The sequence below is a fragment of the Grammomys surdaster genome, unplaced genomic scaffold, assembly GCF_004785775.1.
Source record: "Grammomys surdaster isolate TR1022 unplaced genomic scaffold, NIH_TR_1.0 146, whole genome shotgun sequence".
Taxonomy (NCBI): Eukaryota; Metazoa; Chordata; class Mammalia; order Rodentia; family Muridae; genus Grammomys; species Grammomys surdaster.
Genome location: NW_021604604.1, coordinates 3,158,721 through 3,171,062, shown reverse-complemented (window position 1 = coordinate 3,171,062; position 12,342 = coordinate 3,158,721). Strand labels below are relative to the sequence as shown.

The 12,342-nt window shown below is 42.7% G+C and overlaps 1 protein-coding gene across 1 annotated transcript in view; it reads right to left on the bottom strand.

The window, feature by feature from the left end:
* The window catches only part of CUNH10orf67 (chromosome unknown C10orf67 homolog), a 77,335-nt gene extending 67,604 nt beyond the window's left edge, over nucleotides 1-9,731 (bottom strand). The window contains exon 1 of the mRNA XM_028764789.1: nucleotides 9,625-9,731. Coding sequence (XP_028620622.1) covers nucleotides 9,625-9,731 — 107 coding nt within the window. The remainder of the gene's footprint in view (nucleotides 1-9,624) is intronic.
* Nucleotides 9,732-12,342: the final 2,611 nt, after the last annotated feature.

Sequence of the window (12,342 nt, the reverse complement as noted above, 5' to 3'; positions counted from 1 at the left end):
CTTCTTCCCCTTCCTCCACTTTCCCTTCCTCCCCTTCCCCCTTCTCCTCCCCTCTCCTCCCCTCCTGTCTTAGAGTTTTACTGCTGTGAACAGACACCATGACCAAGACAACTCTTAAAAGGACAACATTTAACTGAGGCTGGCTTACAGGTTCAGAGGTTCAGTCTATTATCACCAAGGCAGGAGCATGGCAGAGTCCAGGCAGGCATGGTGCAGGAGGAGATGAGAGTCCTCAAAGTCAGTTCCAAAGTCAGTTAGAAGACTGTCTCCCACATGGGTAGGAGGAGGACCTTAAAGCCCATCCCCACAGGGACACACTTTCTCCAACAAGGCCACACCTCCTAATAGTGCCACTTCCTGAGCCAAGCATATTCAAACCATCACACCTTCCCCTTCTTTCCCTCCTTCCCCTCCCCCCTTTTTCCCCTTCCCCTCCTTCTCCTCCTCCCCCTCTTTCCCCTCCTCTCCTTTTACTTCCCCTTTCCCCTTCCCCTTCTCTTTTCCCTTCCTTTCCCTTCCCTTATCTTTCTTTCTCTCCCCTCCCTCCCTCCCTCCCTCCCTCCCTCCCTCCTTTCTTTCTTTCTTTCTTTCTTTCTTTCTTTCTTTCTTTCTTTCTTCCTTCCTTCCTTCCTTCTTTTTTCCTTCCTTCCCTCCTTCCTTCCTCCCTTCCTTCTTTCCTTCCTTCCGAAAGTGTTTCTCTATTATGTAGCTCTGGATGTCCTAAAATTCACTGTGTAGACAACAGTGGCCTCAAATTCACAAAGATCCACCTGCCTCTGCCCTCCAAGTACTGGGATTAAAGGCTGCACCAGTACATGTGGCTGGTAGGTCTTCAAATGTAATTTGTTCATTGTATTTGAAGAAAACTATAAAAGCCCTGTAGTATTCAATTATGAAAAGCTAATTTGAAACTTAAAACTAATACTCAAAGTAATGATTTTCAATTAATCCTGCTAAATCCTCGATTATGCTTCCAGGCACATCAATAGCATGATGACAAACTTTGTCTTCAGCATTATCTAGACAGAAATGTAGCATCTGATTTTAATTAAAATTTCTGATTTTTTCCCAGAAGAAATTGTGTTTTGGATTTAGTTTAATTCAGTTTAGGAGTTTCTGTGTTTTTCTCCCTAACTAGGTATTCTGGAATTCTCCACAGGGCCCCAGCATCCTTGGATATTCCTTTAAGAGAACCCAAGAAAGAGAAATCTTTCTACAGGCTCCTTCTAGGTTATATTTCCACAAAAACCTTGAAGGATGAGGTAACATCTCACTGCCAAGAAGCAATCTGGTTCCTTATATAAAAATGGCAGCTGGGCTGAAGAGATGCTTGGTAGATAAAAATACTTGATGGTCTTGCAGAGGGAAGGTCCTGACTTGGGTCCCAGCACCCACACAGCTCCTAACGACCATCAGTAACCTGAGGTACAGAGGAGCTGGCTCCGTCAGCTGACCTTCTTAAGCACCAGGCACATACACAGTATACTTAAATACATGCAGGGAAAACACTCCTATACATAAAAAAGCAATAAACTAATCTTCAAAACAAATAGTATCTCCCGATCCCTGGCATGTTCTCCTTGAGCGTGGCTCACTGTGTGTATAGATACCTATGATGAGTCTTTCATGTTACCTCTGTGGGAACTGGAACAGGGATAGGAAGTTCAGGACAGATAAAAATGAGGTTCTGGATGCTGCCCTTGAATGAGTCACTTGTTTCTGCTCCTGGCATCTGATGTTGCCCATGAAGGATCATGGAGTGGTGAGAGGAAGGCCTGTCAGTGACTGAGTAGGGTGAGGTCTCACACAGGCCCTGACAAGCACTTGACCCAGAAAGACCAATGGGTGCGGTGGCACACACCTGTAATGCCAGCGTCGGAGGCTGAACTACGACGACTGCTCATTTGAGACCAGCCAGGATTGAATATTCTCACTAAGACCAATTTACTCTGATCAACTGAAAGGATTATCAATAGTTAAGGCTCTGCCCCCTATGAAATCTGTAGCCAACTCAAAATAATTTGTGAAAAACACTCACAAATTATAATGACTATGTAAAATTAACTAGAATACTGTACAATAAACAATCACAATTTTACATACCTTTAAATGCTTTACAAAAAAAATTAGGAGAAAAGCAACTTTTAGCAATGATGACAGAATTTCATGAAAATGTTTTTACTTCAAAGATGAAAGCTATTGATGACAAATTGCTTTTCAGAGAAAAATGGGTTTTAGAAATTTAAATGTTCTCTCATGATATATTTGAGACTGTTTTAAGACATAAAACAAAAAGTCATAACATTTTAAAAAGTGAAATCACAAATATAGATAACCATGTAAAGTTTTCCTAACATTACTATAAATCTTTAAACACTTCTTCACTTTAATAATTTCAAAGCTTATTTATTTACCTATTTATATAGTCACACTCCTTCTATCATGTAGGCCCTGGAGACCGAACTCAGGTCATCAGGATTGGTGCTAAATGTCCTAAACTACTAACCCATCTCTACTGCCCTAAACATGTATGTATGTTTGTATGTATGTATGTATGTATTATGTATGTATGTATATGTATGTTTGATGTTTGGTTTTTCTTCAGACAAGGTTTCTCTGTGTAGCCCTGGCTGTCCTGGAACTTGCTCTGTAGACCAGGCTGGCCTTGAGCTCAGATCCACCTGCCTCTGCCTACCGAGTGCTGGGATTAAAGAAGTGCACCACCACTGCCTCTAAACTATTATTTTTCAAGCAGGAGATATTTTCATTGTCTCCTGAAGTAGCTTTCTAAAATCTATACTATGTTCACACCTTCCTGTAATGGATTTTGATATCCTTCCTCATCAAAAAAAGAATTAAATTCAGTCTTCTTTTTCTAACCTCCAAAAACTGGGTCCAAATGAATGATCTGAGCTTTGTGAATTTAGTACGTGGTATGTGAGGCCAGCAGCTTGCCTTGGCACTGAGGATAAGTAGAGTGGACTAGGAAAGAGCCTTGCTTGTGGCATTTACATTCTAATGGACCGTGTACCCAAGTCAACAGAAATGCAATATATATTCTGAAGGAGCATATATATTCTGAAGGAGCAATAAGCCTCGTCCCTTGGAGACTCTATCTACTCTACTCATCTCACCTGAGCACTCCAAAAGTCTCCTTGCCAACAACAAGGCTGTCAGTCTGCCCACACTTTTACCTACGAAAATCGTTGGTCCTCAGTTTTCTTTTCCCTCTAGTTTTCCTTCCAATCTCTCTCAACTTCTTCTCATAGTGAAGGAGTCAATGAGGTAGCGAGGTAGCCAATAACACGAGGATGATTTTAAAAAACTGAGAGAGAAGGCCAGTGGGTGGGCCCAGTAATTAAGGCTGTAGATCTGAGGGGGGAGGAGCGAAAGGAGACAGGAGAGAGCCATGATGACGACAAGATTGGAAATGCTGAATGAACGCGGAAGTGAATTTAAGATGGTAGATGTGAAGGTTTTCAGTCTCTGAAAATATTAATAAGTGTAGAAAAGGCGTAGGCAAGAGAGGGTTCCGAGTCAGTACAGTCAAATAAGAAAAATGGGTATAAGCTCATGGTTTTATAAATATATACCTGCATAAATACATATGCACTTAGGTTTACAAACACAGGTAAATGTATGTGTGTATGTGTGTGAACATGTATCACTTAGATACATGTACTTTCGTGCATACACACACACACACACACACACACACCTGATCTGGGGACCTACAAGAGTATCCACCAGTAGTAATGAGCATCCAATAGGTCCAGACACTTATGTTATAAATGGCATCCTCCCCTAAAAGGAACTTTTCCCCCTTAGAAAGAGACTGACTTGAGAGTGATATTAAAGCATAAAAGTCATGCACACACATAAGCGTAAAATGAACCCATAACATTGTTGTATGACAGAAAATCAACAAGTACTCAATGCGAGGTGACGAGAGTTACCTGAAGGTTATGAGAAAATGAAGAGTCTAGGTTGAAAAAGTCCCACAGGCCACATGGAAGACATGAGAAGCATCAAAAACAAAAGATGTAAGTACTAAATTATAATGTATTGAACAAATGTAGCCCATTGAAGGTATCAAATTATATGTGACTGAGTAGAAAAGATCTGTACTGGAGTGAATGAATAAAAATTGAATAAAACACAATAGGAGACCCTCGAAAGTATACAGAAAGGGTGAAAACAGAATGAGTGTTTGACAGCCACCACACGGTGAGCAAGTGAGATGGAATCATTGGTGATGGCTGAAGCCAGTCAGCGTAAGTTCATTTAGGTAAAGGAAATCTTAAGGCCACCAACAAGACAAGCTCAGCACAACAGGAAGGGAGCTTTGGAGGACACTAACTAAGCAGGGTCAGCATTATTTGTGTGTGTGTGTGTGTGTGTGTGTGTGTGTGTGTGTGAGCGTGTGTGTGTTTCAAGACAGAATTTCTCCTGGAACTCACTTTGTAAACCAGGCTAGCTTTGAACTTACAGATATCTGACTGCCTCTGCCTCCCAAATGCTGGGATTAAAGGCATGCAGCACCATGACCGGCTCTAGGTCAGCGTTCTTAAGAGGGCCTAACTGAACAGTTTTGCCAACTTTGAATACCTGAGAAGAAAACAGCTCCTCTTTGTGGCATTTCTGCTGCAAACACTTGACCGGAGTCTGATCATAACAACACAGGAGCCTGAGTTAAAGCCATTTGAATGCTGTGAGGATTGTGAAATCCATACTGTTGAGAACGTCACATACATAGAAAAGGGGGAGGAGCTGAGGAACTCAGACTGAATACATCCTATGTCCTCATGCGACACTATGACCAGCTATCTGGAGAAGAACTGAAGCTCCATTAACAGATGGGTCTGCTACCACATGGGGAGCACCTAGAGTCTCACAACCCCATCCAGAAGTGACCGTGAATGAGAGCTCAGAAGGAAGGCTTTCCCAGTTAGCATTTGAAGCGGTTATTTGTCTGTCTGCTTCTTTCTGGGTGAAGGGGATGGAATAAATCTCTAGATTAACTTATGAGCGGTCACTAAAAGGCTAGTTGGGTGGTCTGGAAGCTGACAGGAATGAGCTTGGTGTCCAGAGCATGGAGGGAAGAGTCATATGGATGAGCTTTTAAGAATAAGGACAGACTATAAATGCCCTTGTAAGATATGGTGACTCCATTGAGAGCCATGAAACTGGCTGCTTTGTGATCCTTAGACAACTAAACCAAAGGCATAAGAAAGGGATCACCCCACTGAATGACATGGTTGGAATCTTATTATCAAGAGACTCGTGAGCGGTTGCCATAAAGTAGAGTTGTGACCAACTCTCATTGTGCAACCGATGGGTTGGGCAAAATGTCCCTTAGATTCCCATGCCCAACTGAAAAACACAGCAGCCAAAACAACAAAAAGATCTCCTGGCTGGAAGGAGCTCTGGCCTGACTGTGCCTTTTTAATGTTCCTTAGCCACTGGGCAAGCTATCCCTGCAGACGAGCGCTGCTTGCAACCTCTGCCAAGTCTCTTCACACTAGTCACCTGAAAGTTTTAATGGATGCCAAGTCCTCTCCAAAGAGGTCTGAATCTCAGTCTCCAAGGCTTGGGGAAATTCTGAATATTTGTATTCTTCCTTGCTGACTCTTCCTCAGACCTGAAGACCATAGTTGCTTTCAGTACGCATTGCGGTTCTACTCCCTAAATAGTGTCTTTTTAAAAAAAGTGCTATATCTTACTTGTTAATAATCTGCCTTAATATTTAATAAGGGACAGGAAATAGTGACTTTTCAAATTCTTGATAAAATTCATGCCTGTTGTCTAAACCCTAGATGCTACATTAATATAAAAGATAGATTCCACCATCTGATCGTACCCTGTTTCTCTGTAGTCTGCACACTGTGTATTTAACAGCCCTCAGTGGCTTATTCGTCTAGAGCTTTAATCCTGTACCCTCCCCCAGTGCTAAATGGCTGCTTTTCAACTTCATTTTCCCTTAAGCTTGAACATTTATGTTCTTTTATTTCTTTTTAGTTTAGACAAAAACCACTTATTTTGAGTGGTAGGTTTTTAGAATGTGGTTGATTTTTACTATCAATATATTTTTTTTCAGTGAGTGGTTTAGAAACTTAGTAGAATATATTTGGTTATTCCTTCTGTTGCTGTGACAGGACAATAATAAAATATTTAATTTTATAGATAAACCCTCTGGAGTATTTAAAAACAATATACATGTTAATAAAGTCACTTGCCCCACAGGCTTTGTTAGGATGCATGCTTGAATCTACACTTTTTCTTCTCCTAACAGTTCTCCAACATCTTGTCTCAAACATGTGCAAACTCAGGGGCAACAAAAGTTAACTCATCTAAAATTGTAAGCCAGGGATGCAGACAGATCCCTCCTTTGAATCTTTGGTTTAAACAGAGCTGGGACTGAAACTCCCCCACCCCTAGTCTTAACTTACTGTATGATTGATTTAGAAGATCTGGCTCACCCAGAATCTAAATAAAATATGAAGGCTCAGACTTCAGCCTCTCTTCAAATTTGAAGTAGCTCTAATTTTAGATGCTAACTCCACTGCCTAAAACGGAAGCCCACATCACAAGAACTTAGCTAAATGGTTCCTACACAGTCCTTATTTATAGTTTGAGCGATTCTCCCAAATAATAGGTTGCTTGTTATGCATAAAGCAGGGTCTTTGGAGATAATGGTTATGTTTAATAAATTAGAAACAAAATTAATATGCTAACTTATACAAAACAGACTCATGAATATTTATTAATAGACTGCAGCAACACATCCCACTGGGCCCTAGAATAGTTTGCCCTAACGAATACTCGTTAATGAATTAGTCAATGAAGATGACATCAGAGGTGCTAAATTTTCACTGCGGTGAATGGCTCAATGTTACTTAAAGAAAATAGTCTCTTTTTTCTGTTTCAAAGTAATTGTATATATACAATTGTGCATATATATATATATTTCTTCCTGGCTGATCTACAAATTATTTCCAAATTGATATACCATGCTGGACCTCTCTTCCAACCTTCAGATCCTACTACTGAACTGCTTAAATAGATGTTTTAACAGTCACTGTCGACATTCTGTACCTCAAGACAAGCTTATCATTACTCTCAGTCCTGTTCTTCACATCTTCTCCCAATAAAGTTAATGGCAACTCCATTTTTCCAGCTACTTAGCTCAGAAGCCATGGAGTCTGTCCGACACTCTGCAGTCCCCCAGTGAACTTGATCACTCCCTTTCCTATTGACTAGCTAGAATCTGACCACCTCTTCAGCACCTCCAAGCTGCCTCCTGTTCCCCCATGACTCTTCCTCCTTTTGAGTTTTATCTGCCTGTGTGTGAACGGGCACCTGTGCACTTGCCTGCAAGCCTGTGCATTGTGAAAGCCGGAAGTTGATGACCATCTTCCTCTACTGTGAGCCACTTTTTTAGAATGAGACCACTTGCTGAGCTCAGGCTGTATCAGCTAGCTAGGCTGGCATTGAGTACCTGGCAGCCACCTGTCCCCTTCCCCCTATGCTGAGGTTACAGATGCCTTTCCCATGCTCTGCTTTGTACATGGCTGGGGATACAAACTCAGGCTGTTACAGCGAGCATTTTGGCCAGCCCTCATGGCCGTCCTCCTTGACAGATATTATAAAGGTCTCCTGACTGGTTTCCCCACTTGAGCCTGTCCCTATTTAGTCTATTATTGAAACAGTAGAACTACCCATAGACAGGCAGCTCAGAGACTGTCAGGAGTCTGCGTCATCCCCCTTTGGCTTCCCATCTCCTTTGAAAGGAAAGCTTGAACCTTTATGTTGATCTAAGACCCAGAAATGTGGCCATCAGTCTCTCTTCTGCCTCCCATCCAGGACTCATCCTGCTCTCTCTGTGAAAGCCACACTGGTCTCCTTGCTTTGCCTAAACCCAGAGTCCCACTTTCACTACCTGTTCTCTCAGTAGGGAACATTTTGGCTCCAGATGTATCTGCCTGGCTCCTGCTGTTTTGTCCTAATGTCATCTCAGAGAAGCCTTTCCTGAAAGCCATGTCTAAAATTACAATTCCCTTTTTCCACTTGGTGACTTGGGGGTGTGTACAGAGGCACACCAGTTTCCTCTGCTATCTTTTACTTCTGTTTCTTCTCTCACATGTAAATGCTGTCTGACTCATTATGTGGTTACTAACTTAACTAGAATGTATCACTTCACTAAGTCTGACCTGCCTGTATGTGAACTACGGGGCCTAACCCAGCTATGCTCAGATCCCTAGGTGTCAGCCAGTGTCTAGCTTCTCCCATTCATATCAGAACTCCAATCAGGTTCCCTAAGCCTTTGAGTGGGAAAAAAATGTTACCGGCATTAGTGGCTCCTTGGTTTAATCACCGTGTGTTAGTACAGCACTTGGGAGAGGTCATTCTGCCCAGGAGTCTGGCTGGAATGTTTTGTTGGGAACTTATTTCACTGCAGAATGTCAAGGAATCAAGGAGACAAAGGGACTCTTAGGAACAGCTTTGACACAGCATTCCACTGTTGTCTGCCTGTGATATGTGCTTTTGAGAGTTTTATCAGGGTCTATGAGTAACCTGATTCAGTTTGACCAATACACCTATTATTTAATAGTTGAATTAGGGAAGCTGAATTCATCAGGACTGTGTAATGAGTGGTTCAGGCTCACTACTAGGCTGGTCCAGCTATTATCAGCCCCCTCTCTGCTCCCCATCCTGTCCCCGCCCCCCCTCCTCTCTTCCTCAGTGTGGGATTTGCCTGAAACCAATAGCCTGACTCCCTAAGGCCTCTCTCTACCTATGGAATTGCATTTTGTAGCAGTTAATCTAAGGCTATGTGCTTACTATGTTGAACGTGTTTTAAGAAAATAAAATTTCCCCATAAATGTTGACTCTACATTATCCAAATAACAATAGGGCTGAGGCCAAATGATTCAGAGAGAGAAGAATGAAACCTAAGGACCTTGAAATAATGACCCCATTGGCTGGCAAAGGCATAGATGGCTTGTTGTCTTTGTATACTTGGAGGTGTTCCAGTTCGAGGAAAATCCATGTCAACATCTCATTTTCCAGTGTGATGGCCTCCAGAAGTGAGGCCATGAGAGATAAATAGGTGGTGAGGTCGGGGCCTCAAAAATGGGACTGTTCCCTTATAAACAGCTTGCGGTTGAGGATAGAGTGGAGAAGTCAGGAGATGACTCCCTGCTGTTCCCACTAGGGGAGGATGCAGTAAGAAAGGGTGGCTTAAGGAGAAAGGACTATCAGACATCAATTCAGTGCCCAGTTCTTTGACTCCAGCCTCCAGAATCGCAAAACAAATCTGTGTTTTAACACTGGAGTGTGTTGTATCTTCTTAAAGCAATCTCATACCACTTCTGCATGGTTCTTTTCTAGACTGTACCTAAGTGAGACATTTAACAGGCCCTGTGGTCTATGGAGTAGGCACAATTGGCTACTGTCCTGTTTCCCAGTTGAGATAATAGAAGCATAGGGCCTGGTGAGAAGCTAGGCGAAATTAGAACCCAGACCTGCGTCTGAGCTTTTAGCTTGTGATTTACTTAAGAAATCAAAGGCCACGAGGCTGTGGGAAACAGGTGGCCAGCTCTGGGACGCGTGCGCGCAGGTCACCTGGAATGGAATTTGAATTGCTCAATAGCCCCCTCGAGGGTCTGGAGAATCTTCCTGCATCCACGCGTCTTCGTCCATTCTTCAGTCTCAGTCTCAGCCTCCGCCATGCCACCACCCAACTGCTCGCTTGGAGCTCTGAGAATCTGAGTCCCAAAGCCAGCGTCCGTTGCTATGGCGACTCCTAGAGAAACCTGAGAAGGTGTGGGGGTGGGGGTGGGGTGGGATCAGGGGCGGGGCGGAGAGCGGGAGGGGGTGGAGTGGGTGAGGTTTAGAGCGGGCTCCGGAAGTGCCCCTCTGTCTCGCCAGGCCACCTGCCCCACCAGACATAATCCTCGCGACAAAGAGCCTTCTTCCCGAACGCCCACAAGCCAACCCGCTCCTAAATGTCTCCAAGCAAAGCTGCACCCTGTAAATAACTCTGCTGCGGCCCACGACGCCTCCGGACCCTTTCTACTTCCTTCTCCTCCAAGGCTCTGAGCTCAGCCTCCTTTCTGGTTGGATTCAGCATTTGGGAAACTTAAGTTTCCTACGTCAACGCCCCTCCCACGTGCCTGTCAGATTTGCAGCTTTCTTGGCTCTCTCTTTTGCTTGGCCTCCTACCAAGTGTCACTCTCTGAGGAGATGGAAACTAGTGACCCTATCCAATAGCTATGCTCATGACATAAAGAGGCCTGCGCTTGCCAGCAATACCACAGGAGAGCAGATGGCCTGATAAAATACTGACACCTGTCACTGACCACACACACACACACACACACACACACACACACACACGAGTGTTGCTGAGTGAAGATTTTCTTTGCAGAGATTAAACAGGCCTACATCTTTATTTAATATAAAGGACAGAATGTAAGGCATGGCATTTCACACAATATCGTGTAGTGTGGGATTCAATTCACTATCTACCATTATTAAGAGAAGCTATTTTTAGTGGTAAAACTATCATTTATTCTCCACTGTGTGCCACTAATTGACAAGGGACCTAAGCTTGGGGTATCATTGCTTTTAGAACTGTTTTTCATCTTCATTTCACCATATTGTCTACAGAAATATATGTGTGTATGTTTGTGTGTGTGTGTGTGTGATGCATATGATGTATATGTATGTGTGTATGTGTACATGTGTACATACTATATATATGTATATATTTCTTCTCCTAATTAGGTGGATATTAGGAGTACAAAACAGAGAAAGAAATTCACTGTAGCTACCACTGTCTTTAAAATTTTAAGACTAAGGTGCTTGCTTACAGTGCCCTGGGAGATCAGAAGAAGGCAATGGGGCCGGAGTTTCACATGGCTATGGTTTGACTGGTGGCTACTGGGAACCATACCCCTAACCCTCTGCAAGAACAAGTGCTCTTAACAGCTGGAGCCATCTCTCCAGCCCCCATCACGCTCTTGTGTTTACAGACAATGATGGGTGGTGTGGTGGTCCAGGCTTATGATCCCAACATTACAGACAGAAGTGGAAGGCAAGAGGATGCAGATGTTAAGAACATATTAGACCACATCATAGCCCCTATCTCAAAAACAACAACAAGAAGAAACAAAACCAAAAATAAAACAAGAAAAAAAAAATGAGCTCTGATAAGCCCTTGGCTATTTGGCTCAGGTAATTATAAATGATATTTTGAAACTGACGCAAGATCTCACAGTTGAACCATGAGTCACTGATCGGGGCTATGTGGCATTTGTTGGTCAGGCTGCATAGTTACGCCATCCCCCAGAAACAAGAACCAAACAAAACGTTTCTATTAGAGCTTTGCATCCTCTACGGGAGATCCCATTTTCAGCATCCAGAGCATTACAGAATGAAGACCACGAGTTTGAAACTAACAACATGACATTTCTTTTCTTGTCAGCCACCTGTGTTTTATCTCTGAGTGTTCTAGCTCAAACCACTGTTCATTTCAGCTCAAAATCCCACCTGCACTAAGAAGTCCTGGCACTGTCAGAGTTTTTGTCAGATTTAAGCCACTCTTCTTTCATCAGATGTAGAATTCATTGATGGAGTTTAGTGGAGAAAGTTCATGGACTCAAGGGTAGACATTAAAAATGTATTAATCCACTTTTGAATATTGGTCTCATTTATTTATCATTCCCAAGATCCTGTTGGTTTTTTTTTTAATTTTTATAAGCAAACACTGAACAACAAACCTTTCTCAGTAGGCAGTTAGGCATAAACTACAATGTGGGCAGAGCTCATAGCCCTTGTAACACACAGCAAAACAGACTCCAGCCAGGCTATTAAAACAGCTTTGCCCAAACCACCCCTGAGCAACGTAACTGCAATGTCCAAAGTTTTCAGCTTTCCAAAGGTTGAATGTCTCAAAAGCTAGAATAATCCTCTTCTTTCTCAGTCCACAGGACGGATGGCACGACTTACGCACATGAGCATATAAATACAACGTGGCTTCCTATGAAAATGTCACCTGCCAATTAGCAAGAGTGACTGCGCCTCAGATTAAGTAGCAGGAGGGTTTGATTAAGAGTCAAGTGGCGGCTCTGAACGTGGTAATTTATATAACCCAGTTGGGCATTTTCAGTTCTGTACCTCTAGTAAAAGCCAAGAGGTTTCAGCTTAGGTTTGTAATTTAAATTCTTCTGAGAGAGTCATGCTAGGCGAAGTGCTTATTTTTTCTTTATCACTAGCTATAGTATATGATTATGTGGTGCGGGTGCTGTTATGTAAACTTGTTTTATGTAATGCTTCGTC